This window comes from Zingiber officinale, unplaced genomic scaffold, assembly GCF_018446385.1.
Source record: "Zingiber officinale cultivar Zhangliang unplaced genomic scaffold, Zo_v1.1 ctg112, whole genome shotgun sequence".
Classification (NCBI taxonomy): Eukaryota; Viridiplantae; Streptophyta; class Magnoliopsida; order Zingiberales; family Zingiberaceae; genus Zingiber; species Zingiber officinale.
This window is the reverse complement of record NW_024589814.1, coordinates 157183-176695: the sequence shown is the minus strand read 5'-3', so window position 1 is coordinate 176695 and position 19513 is coordinate 157183. Positions and strand designations below refer to the sequence as shown.

Here is a 19513-nt window from a genome sequence, read left to right as displayed (position 1 = left end):
CCTGAGATAAAATGTCCTCCAATATAAACAACATGCAAATGATAACAAATTTGTCATTTTTGCTCAATAAATCTATAACATGTGCATTTCAGTTAGTTTTTTCATGCTGATAATATATGTTTATCATTTTTTATTTTTGTTTTAATATTTTAAACATTTTTTATATTCTAGTTGAATTTTTATGGTGCATTATATTCATAGTTTAAAATTTCGTTCCAAGTTGATAACACAAGCAATATGCATTATTTCGCTAATGCACCAAAACCAAAAAGCCAATATGTAAGAGCAAAAATTATAGGTTCATCTTTGCCATTTGTGTGACCCACTGGAAGGTACGAAGATTGGGTTTGTCCTGTATCAAGCGAGACGAACTCAGACTGTATGAAACTTATTTGAGGTTCTTTAAACTCAAACTAAACCCAATTAATTGGAATTTCAAATACTTAATTAAACTAGGGTTAACTAAAGGCCTAGACCAATAAATTCATAGTAGCCGTTCTTAAATCCATGATCACATTGATGACCTTTCTGCCATTATGGTTCTGAAGTGCCATTCTTCGATACTAAGAATCCTCACATAACTTGCAGATGCATTGCTGTAACCACTACCATATCTGAGGTGATGCTGCAAAAAGCCAGTCCATCACTCGTGAGAAAAGATATAGGAAGTATTTCAATTGATGACATTCTACATGGTTGTCATTCCGTTGATCAAAGTATGTAGTTGACTTTGCTTTTTTACTTCCCTCATAAGAATCTATAGTAGGGTGCATGATACATTTCAGGATTTTTTTTACTGTTATATTATCATATTTATTTTTCTGATAGTATGTGAAGATTTCATTCCTCTGCATCATAATTTGATAGCTGGTGAGGATGAGCTGGACTAAAATTGATTTTTTTAGTCCTACATTGGTGCAACCTAATGAAATTGTTATAATTTGTCATTTCAAATCATTTGCAGTCAATTTATTAACCAACTCTCCTATTAGGATTGCGTATATTTGTAGCAAGCTGGGATTTCATTATACCTTTACGCCAACTTAGGAAGAGTGGAGGATACCTAATTACTACAAGAAAATAAGGCTTTAGAGACGAAAAATTCCGTTTCTGAAAGTCATTTTTCCGTCTCAAATAAGAGATGAAATATTCCGTCTCAAAAATCCATTAGTGAAAGCCCCGTGAGTAATTTTGAGATGGTAATTTTCCTTTTCTAATTTCAAAAACGGATCGAAAAACCGTTTATACATTTGATTTTTATTTAATCAATGAAATTAATTTCAAATACAGATTTTATTTTTAATTTTATTTTGAATCTGTCATTAATCTGTTTCAAATTACATAATAAATATAATGTTGTTTGTAAATTCGTTTACAATTTTATTTATAAATTCCATATCTAATTTTATTTTAAATCTCAAATATAATTTTAATTTATTTATAAATTTGTTTACAATTTTATTTATAAATCCGTATATAAATTTATATTAAAATTTATCACTAAAATTTTATTATATTTTATTTCTATATTTTTCATCGGCATATTACTTTATAAGAAAAATCACACATTTCAAATAAATTATAAATATTAAACAACAGTTTATAATCTAAAAATATCATACAATTAAAGATACATAAATATTCACATTATTCAACTAAATTTAGCAAGTAATTGATAAATTTTTAAATTCTAACACAAATCCTTTAACTTTTATTTCATCTATCACGAGTTCACAGGGATTAGATCATCATACAAATGATTTGTATATGCACCTTTTGAATCGAACCATCTCCTTCAGATTTTCTTCTCTTTTGCCTTACTTCCTCGATAAGCTTATTTTTTTTGTGATAACGAGTTCCAATTTTTTTTAGCTTTCAATAATTTCTGAAGTTTGTCTTCCCACCTCATCCTATAACAAATAAATACATATAATGTATGTCATTTAATAAATACAATATTGAGATAAAATTCACACACTTATATTTCATTTGGTATGTTGTCAAATTCAGACATAGTATCATGTTGCATACATTCATCATCAAAGTAAATATTATGTAACTCGATGATTTCTTCAATTTGTATACCATTAATAAGAATTAAATATATATACTTCTCTTATATTATAACAAATTATCATCTCCGCGTCCTCTCCCCCTTGATCTTCCTTTGTTGATACTGATATCCTTCCCTCTACTTACATCCTGCATCACATAAATAAAAAAATAAATGGATACCTCTTGTCATAAATACAAAAAATAAATGCAACCTACAGAGAATTTAATAACCAATAATGCATTCACCCCTTGTCATACTTAATGTGACCTATATATGTGTGGCAGGTTCATCATGCAGCAAGAAATTTTCTTTAAAGCAAAAATATATATGCACGGTAGGTTCGTCATGCACCTGTATAATGCATACCTCTACTTGCCTGCAACTTGACCATAGTAACAAAATTAACATTGAAGATGTAGTCTCTTCTTCCGTCACAGTAAAACCTAAAACTCCTGGTGCAGTTAAATCAAAGGTGAGAATTGAGATGAGTTAAAAGGCAAAATGATGTTTGACTCTTCAGCATTAGAAACTTATGAACTCATAGTTTCAGCAAACTGAAACTAACAACACAAATCAATAAGAACATAAAATTCAGAATCAACATTAAAGACTTTAAAATTCCTAACCAACAAAACTCAAATTGCTGATACTCATACAATCTGAAAAGTATTTGTCGGAAATAATTGAAATCACTATAGAATCTGAAACAAACTGAAGCTAATAGCACTTGTCAGCATCAGAAACTTATAAACTCATATAGTTTCAGCAAACTGAAACTATATAACACAGATCTAAAGAATCAACATCGAAAACTTTAGAATTCCTAGCCGACAAAACTCAAATTGCTGATACTCATACAATATGAAACATATTTGTCAGAAGTAACTAAAACTAAAATCACTATATTGGAATCTGAAACAAATTGAAACATCTTAAACTTATAAACTCACGTAATTTTAGCTAACTGAAACTATATATCATAGATCTATAACAACACATAATTCATTATTAACATTGTAGAATTTAGAATTCCTAGCCAACATCATGGATTTGTTACTAATCGCGAAGACTAAGAATGAAACGCAATGGAGTTTTTGGTTGAGTTGCTAAGACTATAAAATGAAAGGCAGTGTAAGTAATGAAAACTAACCTAATTAAGTACAATTGCGGAGAATTAGAAATAACATAAAGTAAGCGTCTAACGAAACTAACATGCAACCAAACCTAATCTAATCTAACATAATTGCATCCAAATAAAGAACACAAATTTAAATATTCGAACGAAATAACCATTGCAAGAAAGTAAACAACTTAAATGCATCAACCAGAGTCCAACTAATGGAAGAAACATTTCATCAAACACCATGTGAGCATTAATCAAGTTAAACAGAAGTGCATGCAATCTTAACATGGGAAGCTAATGTCATTACAATTCAATAATCAAAGTAAACAATCCAACACAAAAAAAAATCAACTAACACATTGAAAGAATGTTGCGGATGGACGATGGTTGTGGATGAAGTTTCTCCCTCGATTGGAATGGATGGCGTGTGAGGAGTGCCATAAATGAATCATGTTGCCCCCTCCATATTCGGAAAGGTGTATGGTGCAGAAGAGATTGGAATCCCGAAGCTGTCTTATATAAACTCGCCGACGGATGAAGGTGGGCTGTCAAAATCTCTCCCAATTGAATAGAGGGTTGTGGATGAGAATGGATGAATGGAAGAGCCTCGGATTCAAGAGTTCCCAAGGTGACGCTTCCTCTCCCAATCGGGAGAGGAAGAAGATGGAGTGGTGGCCGCTGGTGAGGAAGGATGTGGTGGCAGCGTTGGGATGAGGATTGGGGAGGACGAGATGGCTCCTCTCCCAATTGGGAGAGGTAGAGGAGATGAAGAAGGGTTGTCGACGGTAGGAGCTTCTCCCAATCGAGAGAGGGTGGTGGCCCGTCGACCTTAGTGGACTATGGATGGAGGAGGAAGAAGGGAGGTTTGGGTGTGGACTTGAGATGTGCGATCGGGAGGTAGAGAATGAAGTGTCGAGATAAAGAAGAAAAGGATAAAAAACTTAGGACAGATTGCTTTAGATCAGCATCAATTTTTTTTTTAATTTTTTAAAATTTAAAATAGAATTTTTCCCTTTTATTTTTTAAATAGATTTTTTTTGACAAATATAATTTTGTTTTAGATTTCATTTTTAATATGTATTTATTTTTGTTAATAAAAATTTATTTGTAAAATTGTTTCTAATTTATTTTAAATTTAGTCTCAAAATTTTTCAATATTATATTTTATTAAAGTGAAATGGATTAGTAATTCCATAGCAAATGTTTCTCTAATTTATGTAAATCCGAAATAGATTTCTTTTCTGTTTTAAAAAAATTTATCATTATTTATATAAATTTGAAAAGAATTATTTTCTATCTCAATTTTTCATTAAAATTGAAACAAATTTTGTGACCAAAATTATACGGTTTCAAATTCTATTTGTAATCTATATTTATGTTTGTTTAAACATTTATTTATAACTTCGTCTCAAATTCGTTTAGAATTCTCTCATTTTTTTCTAAATATTATATTTTATTAAATTGAAACAGATTAGTAATTCTGTAGCAAATCCGTCTTTAATTTATCTAAATTTGAAACATATTTTAATTCCGTTTTAATTTTTTTTATCAATGTTTTTATAAATTTGAAACTGTTTATTGTTTGTCTCAATTTTTCATTAAATTTTAAATGAATTTTGTGGTAGAAATTATATAGTTTCAAATTCTGTTTGTAATTTGCATTTATTTTTTTTTATAAAAATTTATTTGTAATTTTGTTTCAAATTCCGTATCAAATTTTTTTTCTAAATATTATGTTTTTTTTTTAAAGTGAAACAGATTAGTAATTTTATAGCCAATTCATCTCTAATTTATCTAAATCTGAAATACATTTTAATTTTATTTACAGTTTTAAATTACGTTTGTAATCTGTATTTATTTTTGTTTATACACATTTATTTGTAATTTCGTCTCAAATTTGTTTCAAATTTTGTCTCAATTTTTTTTTCAAATATTATATTTTATTAAAGTGAAGCGGAAAAATAATTCTGCAACAAATTTGCCTCTAATTTAATAAAATTTGAAATAGATTTTAATTCCGTCGTAAAAATATGTTTCTGAAGCCCTATAGATAAGCACAAATACTTGTGGTCTAGTTGTCTATATCATGTATTATAAGTTGAAATTGTAATTATATATTAATGAATAGTATCAATAGGTAGAGGGGAATAGGAATACCGTGGATATGAAACCTTAATTTTCACATCAGTCTAACAGTTACCTTCAATATTTTAGTCTTCTGTTTCTCTGCATAATCATTCAATCTATAGTTTTAATTACTTAGTTCAATTGCTTCCCTAAAATCAATGAGTTCTCATTCCCTCTATTCATTCATAAGCTTTTTGCTGATTTAGATTGGTGTGGAAGCATGGATAAGAATCACAAGATAACACACTATTGAGGTCTATAATACTTAAACCAAGGTTATCATTTGGGATACTGGAATTTGGTGAACTCCCTCCTGTCCTTGGGGGCTTGAAGACAGTGTGATCTCGTTCTTCACACAAATCAAGCAAATGAAGTGCAGAGGAGCAGAAGGTAAATAAATAGGAAGAGTGGGAGGAACATTAGCAAAAGAGAAAGAGGAAATAGTTCTGAGTAGAGTCCTCTGTTTGTCTTGATGAAGAATGTGAAATGACAGTGTTGAGTGAGGAGAGGGGCCTGCTTGTGCTGTGAGGATAGAGGATTTTGTGATGCTGTGGTGGAGTAGGATTAGGTGGGTTTTAGGGATGATATATAAATTAGGGTTTGATTATTATATTAAATGATGCAGGTTTATTAAGTTAGGGTATATTAATTTAATGTTTTAGCTCTTAAGAATTTACTAAATATGCTATGTAAATAATACAGAAGTCAGAATATGTTAACAAATTCTTGTGTTCCTGTATTGTAAAAAAAATTAAACTACTTGTCACAGCTACCCACATCCTCGCTTTGAAAAATTTCATGGCTAACACATAGGTCTCATGCCTGTATTAGATACTCCTACTTGTGTTTGGGTAACATTGTTATCATTATCACCTTATTACAATTATTGAATGGTCAACATCTTGGTCAAAGTTTAATGGTTACCCCATTTAAGTTCTTACTCTATTGTTAGGGTTTGTTTTGTACATCATGATGCCTAACCCTAGGCAATCATCTATTTCCTTTTTATTTTAACTTTCACTAAATGAGACTGATGAGGAAATCACCTCTACCCTTGACCATGAGGCGGATGGTTCAGCTTGCATCATTGGTTGCATGATTGCTTCATTAGGCCATGCACTCACACTTCTGCTTCAAGCTCGAGTGCAAAACTCTTGGAGTAGATAAATAGTAATTGTCTCAATCACTACTATCTGTCTTAATCAATAATCAAGAACACCTTCGATACCATTAACTTATTAGACCAAACCAATTAGCCTATTAGTTGAGGATCTCGATCCTTTATCTCATCTTTCTATGAATAGTGATTGTGGCAATGCCTATCTTCTCTTCTTCCTCTTTCTGCACCATTGTTGATGCGATTGGTCCTCATCATTGTGCTGGACCATAATTAGTGAAAAGATCAGTCTTGGGCTGAGATTTTAAGTGATGGGGGTATTTTCTACCAACTTTTATAGAATTTTAACATTTGGACAATTTAAACTAATCTAAACGGATTATATCTTCTATGCTACCCTTCCCATTTGATGCTAAAGAAGACAATTAGTTGCAGATAAGAAGGTTGAAGAAACACGTGAGATTGGCTCTCCAAATGGTACCTCAAGTGGCATAGCTGAAGAGGTCATAAGTGGTATTGTTCAGGATGTGAACTCTGCAAGTGAGAAAAACCATTATCATGGAGGGTAAGGTCAGTCTTATCTTTGATGTATTAATTGTTGAGTTCAATTGTTTCTTTTATTTTCTGCCAGTGGTATAATAGATTAACAGGTACTTGCTTGTATGTTTTAGGATGAATGGATTATGCTTTATATATATATATATATATATCGACGCTATTATATCATTTCAACTTGTGGTTAGTGAGGTTAAAAATATTACTTAAGGACCATCAGAAATTTATTTCTCTTGATATAACTATTCATATTATTTCAAATAAATAATAATGGAAAGCTTGCTTTTGGTTGTTTCTTGAGAAATTGTTCAATTGATCTAAATGAAACTTGAGGTGGAAAATTCAGACTTCTACATGCTGATCTGCAAACCATCTCGCCTTTACTGGATTGCCCCTTGCAAACAAGTCATGGGATCAAGGAAAAACTATTTGTTTGCAATGTTGATGAGGCATTGTTGACTGAGTCAAGAGAGGAATAATCAACTGGTCAAGGATAATCATCAACATGGGAAAATAAGATCACATGTGTTTTGCCTGTAACGTGATAAGCGGATTATTATTCTGTTGATATGGAAATCTTACATGATGGTTTCTAGAACTGAAACGGGTTCTTGATTTTTATATTATATTTATAAGTGCACAACAAATGAATATGTACTTTTATATATTTCCTTGTATTCTAAAACTTATTTGTTATCAACTGCATTACTTTTTTCTCTTGTTCCTAAATTTTAGTTAACAGCGAGAAGATTAATTATTATAGGGTAACTTAAACATTTATGTTTTACAGTGGATCCATTGTGTGACCTATGCTAGTAGTTACAGATTGGGAGATCTCTTTATTACTTAGTCCTTGACAACTTACATTAAGATCATGAATGAAAAGTCACCAGGTTGACATCATGCATGAACAGTCACAAGGTTGACAACCCTTTCAGTACAAAGATATTTAGTGCTCATGCTTTATAAATTGTCACGTCCCAGGTAGTCTCTGTCAGAAGAAATTTCGACAGCATCTCCCCTATACGGGTAACAATATGAGACTTATATACGTAGCCCTCAGGGATCACACTCATTAGCCAACACGATTGGTATATATATCAAACAAAAATAAAACCATCCACGCAGTTTTAATAAAACAGCCTCCGACTATCCACACAATGCAAAAGAAAACGAAAATATCATCTAAACTTACCTCTTCTGCCCGTCCGGCAGGCGCGTAGCAAAACATACCAAATACAATCCACCAAGCAAACAAAACCCAACCAGTACATTACTCAAAGACAAGCCACACAAAATCCAGAGTACCAAAACCAGAACAAGTCTGAAACATAGTTCTAAACAAATAAACAAAAACCAAAAGACCAAAGCGAAAATCCTTGAACCTCCCGACGACTTCAACCTGAAATAAGAATAATCAACGAGGTGAGTTCAATAACTCAGCGGATACCAGATAGATATGCATAATAAGATATGACTAGCAGTAATCATCATGGTTTTCTGAACAAAAGTAGGAAATGCAAACTAAAAAGGTTGAAGAAAACTGTACTCACTAGGACTTCCTATCTGAATATAAGGGTCGTCAGACCAGATACAAAATGTCACCTGTATGCATGTCAAACATATGCAACCCAAATAAATGCAACATCCAAAATGCAGCAATCACAAACAATAAATGTAATTTATGCATATGGTGCAAAACTGACATGTGTCACCCCTGACGCCAGTCAACCATCTCACACGCGATGGTGAGACTGAGTGGGCAAAGCTATGACAACTGTGCACTCTGCCATCACTGCTCCTGAGTCTCCCTGTATCATAGTAAGGGGACCTAGGAGCGGACCAACGAAGCCTTGACAGAGCAAGTTGCACACATCCTGATTGATGTACCACTAACTCACGAGTGGTTGTTTATGCAGACCATGTAACTGGCGATGCGCTCAACAATAATGGAGCTGACCATCGCTAGCATCTTGCATGCCACTAAACATGTAGATACAGACCGTGTACCCTCCATATAAAATGCACTAAAAGGAAATAAATCATACGATGGTCTAGGTATCAACAACCTAGGTACACAAATCAGATATGACGAACAACAAGACTACTACACAGTAGGCAATGTAAGTCACTATTTCTATGAACAGGGATACACATGGCGGCAATCAAAGAAAATATAAGTAGGAATGCATAACAGATAGGAATATAGGCAGACAACAAGAACTAGATAGTGGCATATCAAGCAGATGCAACCATAATCATTACCGCTAGAAATAAACTATTATGCATATCTAACATGACTATATTAAGAGATAAGTCAGAAGTACCCGCCTAAAAAAAAAGATCGTATCAACCAATCCGTCGTTGAGACGCTCGACTCGAATCAGAGTCCTGCATCAATCAATACATATATTTTATTTAGCTAAATTCATATGAATTAAACAGCTAAATAAAATTCCCAAACCTAATTAGGGAAAATCCTAATCGATCATAGACATTAACTCTAACTATATTTAATCCAATGGTTAACTAGGGTTAGTTGCCTTAACCCTAATCAATCCACCAGTTAATTAGATTTAAATCTAAACCTAAATCAATTCTAGTAACAATTCACGCTTCACCTAATTACCATAAAACCTAAATCATACTTAACCAATTTGTATCAAATTCCTACACCTTTATCTCAATTCACAGCTGCTGTTGTTGCTGGAACAAGGTGAGCTGCTGGATGGAATTGATGTCGGAACCAAAAACACCCCACAGAGCACAATCTCCCTGGAATCTTTCCCACTGGTCGGATCAAGTCGAGATCAAGAAGTGGAGATAACAAATCAAGCAACAACCAAATTCCAACCAAATCTTACCTTCAACCGCGACCTCAATCAACAGCAAGGAAGAGGATCAGCGTCGATTTGGGGAAGAGGAAAGGAAGGGTTGTCGGCGTCGCATGGGAGGAATCGGCGGCGCTCGAGCGGACGAGAGGAAGATGAGAAGGGGGTCGGCGCTCCACGCCGAGTGAGGGAGAGGCGATCGGGTTCGGATCCGCGCCGGTGACGTAGAGGAGGGGATGAGATCGGGCGGCGAGGAGGAAATCAGGGAAGGAGAGGGGAAAAGGAGGCGACGTCGAAGCTAGGGCAGAGGGGAAGGGTTCGGCGGCAGCGCGGAGGAGAGGAGGAGACGATGTTGCTGGGCTCGGTGTCGCAGGAAGGGGAGAAGGGTTGTCGGCGTCACATGGGAGGAATCGATGACGCTTGAGCGGACGAGAGGAAGATGAGAAGGGGGTCGAAGCTCCACGCTGAGTGAGGGAGAGGCGATCGGGTTCGGATCCGTGCCGGTGACGCAGAGGAGGGGACGAGATCGGGCGGCGAGGAGGAAATCGGGGAAGGAGAAGGGAAAAGGAGGCAGCGTCGAAGCTGGGGCAGAGGGGAAGGGTTCGGCGGCAGCGCGGAGGAGAGGAGGAGACGATGTTGGTGGGCTCGGCATCGCAGGAAGGGGAGAAGGGGAGTTCGGCGCAGAGGAAGGCTAGGACACGGGATCGGGAGAAGAGAGGAAATAAAAAAAATAAAACAAATTTGTTTGGAAATTAAACTTAGTTATTTTTAATTAAACCTAAGGTTGAATTCCTCAATCAACTTCCACTTTTGGGTATCTCAAACAGGCTTTCTCTTGGCCCAATAATTGATCTCCTTAAACTCGTCATACGAGCTCCGAAAAATTTCCAGAAAATTTCTAAAAATTCTCTTATGGTTATTCGCTTTTTTTCGGTATTTTACATTCTCCCCCACTAATAAAAATTTAGTCCCCAAATTTCGTTATTTACCATCAGCAAATACTAGTAATAACCAACCAAATAAAGGCTGAACAGAATTTAACCCACATACCTCAAGTAAAAAGATGGGGGTATCGAGCTCGGATTGTATCCTCGAGCTCCTAAGTAGCCTCCTCGTCAGAATGATGCTGCCATCCGACTTTAACCAGCCTATCCTTTTTGATCCTGAAGTGTATCTGGGTTGAATGGATTTGTAGTGGATCAGGTAAATTATGTGTGGTCCGTGTCACTTCTGAGTTGAGGATCTGAAGCAGCTAATAAGGGTTAGCTTAAAGTTATTAATTCCAAGTGGTTTGGGTAATGCGTTCACATATCCTACCTCTGTTGATTCTATGGAGTGTTTATGCATGAGATAATGGTTTTATGCTTGTGTTGTTCCTTTATATATATATGAAAATTTCATTCCCTACTGCTCTGTCCAACTTACCTCCATTTTTTTTTTTTCATATTGATAGTGCAACCTCTAAAGCTTTTCCTAGACGTTTTAGTGATTCTAATGTGAGAAACCACTTACAGGTTGCAAGGCTCTCGTAGTCAGATCCTAAGATATGGAAGTTTGGGCATTGCAATTACTTGTTTACTATTTACTGCATCCAACTGGAAGGTAAAAACACTGGGTGAAATTCATATAGGCACTCCTATTTTTCTAAATCATCAGGATGTATCTCCTTTTGGTTAAATATAAAAGGCGTCCATAATAATAGCCCTTCAACAAAGTCCAAAGAGATGTCCAACTAAGTTTTCCCTAGAATTGGTACGATATGATACTCCTATATAGTTTTTGAGTGTCGACAGTTGGCACTGTGCCTAAATAAACTAAAATGATTTTCTTCTTCCTATTAGCTTATGCACCACCAAGTATTTACCACATCCAAATGGAAGGTAAAAATACTTGGGTGAAATTCAAGTGTCCCTCCTTTTGTTCTAAATCATCAAGAGTAATCTCATTTTTGGTTAAATATCAAATCAAAGAGATCAGCACACTCAATAACTTTTCAACAAAGTTATCCAACTAAAATTTAACTAACCGATATATTAGGGGATATTCAGATCTCACCAAGGTAACTCGACGACTTATGGGAACATCTCTGATCGAGAATATTCCCGACTAAGAATACCCTCTCTCTCTGGTACATGCTATGGGAACATCTTCAATCAGGAACACTCATCTCCTGTACATTTAGGAAGATCTTCGACGGGGAACATCTCCGACACACTATGGGAACATTCCCTCTTCGGTACAAGCTATGGGAACTTCCTTGACTAGGAACATTATCTCACTCCAGTACACACTATGAGAATATCCCAATTGAGAACATCCTCTCACTCTAGTACATGCTATGAAAACATTCTCAACGAGGAACACCCCCGCACTCCCGTACACACTGTGGGAACATCTCCAATAAGGAAAAACCGCTCACTCTAGTACATGCTCTGGGAGCATCTTCGACTGGGACATCCCCTCACTTCAGTAGCATGCTAGGGGAACATCTTGACCTAGAACATCCCTATAGAGCTTGGCACTTTAGGGTGTTTTCTCTACTACCTTGCACAACTTCGCCAATCGGGTGGATCATAGGCTGAGGTGACATCCTCCTACATGGATGACGCCTCACTCCCTAGTATAAAAAGTTGGTGAAGGCGAAAACTTGAGTACACTGGCCATCATTGGTGCCCACTAATCCGTGTTGACTTGCATGCCCTGAGACTGCTCGAATGGGAAGAAGGCGCTTTACCGGTCAGAACCCATCCATATTACAACAACATCATCATTGACGTCGTCTATGGGAACACTGAGTTAAGGCGAAGAAGGATGGCAAGTACATGGAGGACTTTGACGGATCAATACCCTGAGGTTTTGGAGGAACAACGACGATCACCTATTGGAATAGCGTTGGAAATGACAGTCAATCCTATATCACTGGGGCAATTGGGGCAACTCACGCAATTGATCACTACTATGTTGATGAGGAGATATGACAATAATTGGGAGGAGGAGGTCGAGGCGTCGGTTGCAGAGGCCTTGATCTTGGAGCCCACAATGCAAAGTTTCCAAGGGATAGTGACACCCTCTCATTCTCGAGGGATAGTCTCACAGCTTGCGTGGGTTCTGACCGTTAGAATGCTTACTCCCTTCCACTCGTGTTGCTTCAAGACTTGCACATCAACATTGGGTAACTGGTGCTGATAATGGCCGACATGATCTCTCCAACGATTAAGTCAGCTTTAGCATAGTAGTAGAAGCAGTAGCTTGCACGAGCTGTAGCAGACGAGGATGAGCACGTAGAAAATAGTAGCGTGTTACTATCCTTCTTTCATACTTGTACGAATCTTCTTCTTCGGAAGAACTATATTAGATTTTGCCCATCGGAAGCGATCAAGGAAGGTGGACCTTAGAGTAGTAGTTGTTGGTAGCGAATGAATTGTCATTCCGTGCTAGGCGGCACAAACGGTTTTTAGTGTTCCGCTGGGGAAGCGAAATCTGCACTGTACGCGAGGCCATTTTGAGCGCGTCATCATGTCACGCACGCGTGTCGCGAGCAGAAGGTGAGTCCGGATGCGTCACCGTGCGCTTTTGGCGGCGCCGAAAGCGTTGCAAGATGCTTTTGGCGGAGCTGAAAGTGTTGCTGGACACTTCTGGCGCTGGTAGAGACGTCACTGAAAGCTTCTAGTGCAGCCGGAGGCGTCGTCGGACGCTTTCGGTGCCACTGGAGGCGTCGCCCGCGGAGGTGTTGTTCAAAATTAATATTACAATTTAAATAATTCAAACAATTCCCACTTAAGTGTGATATTTTAAAGAGGTTTTCATAAACCCTAATTAAATTATCTCAATAAAATATAAAAAATATATTTAAAAAATAATAAATTTTATTAATTGATATTTTGAAATTGTTTTTATTATTTTAAATTTTGTTTAAAAATTCTAAAAAAATTTAAAATTTTTTTAAAAAGTTTTATTTTTTTTTAAAAATATAATAAATCAAATTTATATTCTGATATATATTTTTTAATTATATTATATTTTTTTACTTTTAATGTTTAATTGATATTCTAATGTTTTTACTATTTTAAATATATATTATTTAAATTAATAAATTTTTAAATGAATAAATAGTTAATTTATATAATTATTATCTATAAAATAATATTTTTATACTAATTTATATAATTATAATTATTTAATTTGGGCATTGGAGAACTATAGAGTTGATCTAAGTAAAATTTTACAAGAACCAATGTTTCCATCTAGTTCACATCACTCCTTTTAATATTAGTAAGATAACATATTATGATGTATCAATTTTAATTCGAATTATTGATAGAGAATTTTATTTTAAGAAAACTATATTTAATTATTTTTTAACAATATTAAATTGTTCAATAATGGAGAACTTATGTAAAATCAATATACAATATATTTTTAAATTATATACAATAAAAATATTTATCTAATAATTATTATATATAATTAAAAAAATACTAAAATTATATCGACACGATACGATATTGAAACTGTATTGTTCCGGTTTGGAACCGAAACTTCGGCACTAGTCAAGATTTTAAACTTTGGTTGTTGGACTACGAATCAAGTGAAACCACATGTCTCTGTGTCTTTTGCTTTTACTTTATTCCTATGCAAATTCAGTTTTACGAAGTCGGAAAAGAAAAGGTTTTAAAATATCGAGATTCAACCTCCTCTCTCGACTCTTACGATTCTACATAATGGAGAACTTATGTAAAATCAATATACAATATATTTTTAAATTATACACAATAAACATATTTATCTAATAATTATTATATATAATTAAAAAAATACTGAAATCATATCGACACGATACGATATCAAAACCGCATTGTTCCGGTTTAGAACCGAAACTTCGGCACGATACGATATCAAAACCGCATTGTTCCGGTCTAGAACCGAAACTTCGGCACGGGTCAAGATTTTAAACTTTGGTTGTTGGACTACGAACCAAGTGAAACCACGTGTCTCTATGTCTTTTGCTTTTACTTTATTTCCCTGCAAATTCAGTTTTACGAAGTCGGAAAAGAAAAGGTTTTAAAGTATCGAGATTCAACCCTCTCTCTCGACTCTTACGATTCTACAATTGGTATAGAGAAAAAAATGAAAAGGAAGTGAGAATGTTCGTGCATGAGAGAGGAGAGAGCATACCAATTCTAGCTTCACCTACCTTTTGATACTCGGGGGTGCTGCTATCCACGTGGGATGCCACCTCAATCCTCGGCCCATACAGTTGTGTTGAGTTACGGGTAGTAGGGCAACAGTGTTAGCGTCGTATGCCTGCTATCGTCCAGTCACCCGTTGCAAGCCTTGTCCACTGCCCTCTTGCTTATTAGAGGCGGTTGCGGGTAGTGATTGCCGGTTGCAATTGTCAGGAACAGTTGTAGGCCTTGATTGGAGGGATCTAGCTCAATGGGGATGTTCCCGGTCGGGGATGTTCCTAGAGTGTGTTCTGCAAAGGGGATGTTCCCTAAGTGGCATATGCTACGGATGCTCCCGGTCAGGATGTTCCTAAAGTGAGTGCACTGCTGCGGAGGTGTTCTTGGTCGGGATGTTCGTAAAGTGTGATATACTTTGGAGATATTCTCGGTCGGGGATATTCCCTAAGTGGGTGCACTATTACAGGGAAGTTCTTCCTAAAGTGTGATCTGCTACGGGGATATTCCTAATGTCAGGGCACTGTTGAGGGGATGTTTTGGTCGGGGATGTTCCCAAAGTGTGATTTGGTACGGGATGTTTTCGGTCGGGATGTTCCCGGTTGGGGATGTTCTCAAAGTGAGATATGCTAGTGAGCTTGACCAGGGCGGGCTCCCTAGGTATATCAGTAATATTCCAATATGTTTCATTATGCTTCTTATCTAGTTTGGGTGTGGGTCATATATTGAAAATTTGCATATTGTCACTACTCTCTGATGATGGGGGTTTGACTTTCTTGATTTTATCAGGGGGCTTAACTTCCTGTACTGAGTATTTTGAATCAAGCTAAGTGAAATGTATAGAATATACTGATATTAATGTATCATCACTGAATTTCTGCTAGTTTAATTAAATTGACTTGTTTTCTTTTCCTGTTTTTCAACCCATCTCCAGGCAATGCAATATGCATCTCTGAAAGGTTTGGTGAACTTGTTTACTGGAGTAGATCAACCAATTTTTTGGAATAACAATGGTATGATTGTACATTTGAATAGTATCTCTTTTCCAACAATTATGTTTGCATAGCTGGTTTAACTATGCAAGTTGGTCATCTATTTATATTTTATTTGATTTTAAATTATGTATTTGAGTAGTTGCTAGAGAAGTTTGATTAGTGACGAACTAGTTCCCTGGATTTTGATCTTAAATGATTGTAGAAATATAGTGTTAACCATCCATATCAGGGAGAAATTCTCAACACTATCCTTTAATACCATTCTATTAATAGGCTATTTGTTACAAATATACTCATGTTTTATAATAATATTCTTAACGCTCATCCTTGAGTTAATTATAATGTGTTCATTGTTTGTAAGAATACACTATTTGAGGACTTTTAAGAGCTATGATAAAACAGCTAACTTATAGTTGTTTTTTTTTCCAGCTAACTTATACTAGTTAGTCTCTTTTTCTTTTATGGAAGAATAGATGCAAAGAAACCTGTGTTGATTGATGATCACAAACTTAACTAGTTAACTCCTTGTTTACTAATAGACTGACTAATTAAACTCATGTTTCATAACCATGGAATCTAGGTAGTTTATCTTCTGTTCTTTTAGCAAATGTTGTGTTGGCCAAAATCAGAAGTAAATGCCTTGATTTCATATTCATTTCTTCACTTGAGAAACCACATTTGCTGATTTCTCAAATTGGCTATGCACCAGATGATATTCAATAATTTGGGGTTATACATTTAGAACTTGCTTGGCCAACGTTGGTATTTCCAAGTTTCAATATTTCACACGTCAACACGGTGAAGCTTATCTCTTTTGCTGAGCTTAGTTTTTTTTACCATTTGCTCCACACTCATAGAGTCTTTAATCTTTTTCTGTCAATTTAATCATTCTTTTCCATTTGATTGTTGTGGATGACCAATTATTATTTCAGTTTCTTTACTGGTTTTAATCTTTATTTAATAAGATTTTATTAGTCCAGCTATTTCTTTGAGACATATTTTGTGTTACTGAAAACTATCATTATTTCTCGATTATATTTCTTGACTGTACTTCTTGGTTAGTTGGTTCTTATATAGAGTGATTTAACTTTTATGTATCTTTTATATATTTATATCAATTCATGCTATTATATATCTATATAGGTAAAAAACCATATCGGCATAGCACAATACGGTACCAAAATTATATCATTTTGGTTATAAATTGAACATGTGGCACGACACGGCTCGAGATTTTAAGATTTTAAGGTTTGGTGAGTGGTCAAATGCAAATCTTTCCTCATAGATTATTACCATGAATTGTTAGTTTTATGTGGTGAGTTTGGGAAAGAAAGAGCTTTATAAGCTTAGATGAATGGACTACTTTTAATTTGCTTTTAAACATTTTGGGGAAGGTGGCCTTACAGATTAATTGGTTAGGCCTTTCATTTAGGTCATTGAAACTTCTTTCAGCTGTTTCTACAGTGTAGTTTGCACATGAATCCATATGAAATGTGTCAAGTGACATTTGATTGAAATATAGTCACACATTCTTAGCCTCTTTGTTTGTTGGATGAGTCCCATATGTCACGTATTATATACCATTATTAAACGATGTGCTTCTTACAGGTAATTCACGGTCATTGAGAATACAACAGATTAAAAACTACTTGTCTGATATGGAAATTAGGTATGTGATCTTCATTCTTTGATCATTTGCTAGTTTTGGTCTTGGTTTTTCTACTAAAATTGTTGTCCGACTATGTCTTCCTTTTGTAAGGGGATCTGCCATAGACATGCCTGAGTTCCCATCTAAGCTTGAATGGTTGAACACAGCTCCACTTCAGTTTCGCAGGGTAGTTCAATATTTTGTGTTCTCAGTTTGTGCTAGTTCTTGATGTACTCGTATATCTTAAAAAAGAAGATTCACTATTTGGAACTGTTTAATGGATTTGTAATCATATTTGTTTCTGTATAATCTGATAATATTAGGTATGATTGCTAAAATGATAGTCTTGATGCTAGGTGGAAATGTTTGTAATATCACTTTCTTAATACCACGACACAAAATAAAATTGAGAGAGAAAAGTAGAGAAGAGCAGAGAAATGTGATATACAAAAAGAGAGGAATGATGAAGATTGAAGAGAGGGAGATTGAAGTGATATATAATAATTGTATGCATATTTCTACAAGTAACTTCCTATTTATGTACTCAAGCCATGCTGGATCCTAGCAACTTAAGTAACTCCATTTAATTTCAACAAGTTATTACATGTTTCAAGGGAACTATTTTCATGAAGTGGAAACCCAATTCAAACACTCGACAATGACTTTATGCCCGTTAAGCAAATACATGCTAGTCTTTGTTACATGCACCTTCTGCATATGCTTCAAAGTTCTAATGTCTTTGGTCAGATCTCCAGAGACGTTACTAGTGAAGCACTCAACTCAACAAGAGATATTGACAATGGTGTCAAGATAAAAAGTGGATGGTTGAAATGGAGAGGGGCTTCTATATTCTTGTGTGACTGTCTAAATCTAATTGTACTGAAGATAGCTTAGGATAATGACTAAAAAATTGTTCTGCATTTCTGTTATATGTACTAACAAGTTGTACAGTAATTGCATGATTAAGATTGTAGTTGATAAAAAATAAGGTGTTTGATCTCTTTTATGATGGCATCTAGCATGGTTTGAATCGTGTCGGGTGAAATGATTGAAAAATATCATTTCGGTAAAATCATCGAAATTCGATATCACTTGGAACTAAGGTTCAAAATCTCTAGTCGTACCGTAGTTTCGGTCTTTGACCATAAACATTGTTCCAATATCTTGCTGATGCTCCAATGCATGGTGTTGGTGATGGATTAGAGGTTAAAGAAGGAAGAAGATGAAGCAAAGGAGTGAAACATTGTCTATGCTGAGTGATATTGAGTTTTAATAATTTATAGGAATGATATGTTTCAACTAATTCGCCCAACATGATATAAGATTTAAAATCATGCTCCACAATGACAATATCTCCTTCCTATGCTTCATCTCCTTCTTTAATTTCTATCCATTACCGGCACCATAGATCCAAATTGGTAAGATATCAAAACAGTTTTGTTCCGGTCAAAGACTTAAACTTTGGCATGACTCAAGATTTTAAACCTTGCCATCTAGAGCCATAATAGGCTAAAAGAATACTTCCAATACTCCAGTTAGAGAAACATAACTTATTGTTTTTACAACCTCTTTCCAGTAAGTAGACTTTTTTCAACCTTTTGTCTGACATTTCTTGCTATTATTTATATTTGGTAAATGTGGATACATCCGCGGACTGCTAAGTTTCACGTCTATGTACAATTCCATTTTCCAGATTTTCTAGACAAATTTTCAAGTTCTCAAGAAATCTGCTATTTTCTGTATTAACATTATGTTGCACTGCTCAGAACCTGACGGGAAGAGTGGTTCTCCTGGATTTTTGGACATATTGCTGCATTAATTGCATGCATGTTCTACCAGATTTGGAGTTTCTTGAAAAGAAATATGCTGACAAGCCTGTAA

At 35.2% G+C, this 19513-nt stretch overlaps 1 protein-coding gene across 1 annotated transcript in view; it reads left to right on the top strand.

The window, feature by feature from the left end:
• Positions 1-523: 523 nt before the first annotated feature.
• The window catches only part of LOC122035803 (protein SUPPRESSOR OF QUENCHING 1, chloroplastic-like), a gene marked incomplete at its 5' end in the record, with an annotated part of 64540 nt that continues 45550 nt past the window's right edge, over positions 524-19513 (top strand). Inside the window, 7 exons of the mRNA XM_042594914.1 lie at positions 524-716; positions 6859-6988; positions 11324-11411; positions 15924-16002; positions 17593-17653; positions 17744-17819; positions 19399-19509. Of these exons, the coding sequence (XP_042450848.1) occupies positions 524-716; positions 6859-6988; positions 11324-11411; positions 15924-16002; positions 17593-17653; positions 17744-17819; positions 19399-19509 (738 nt within the window). The remainder of the gene's footprint in view (positions 717-6858; positions 6989-11323; positions 11412-15923; positions 16003-17592; positions 17654-17743; positions 17820-19398; positions 19510-19513) is intronic.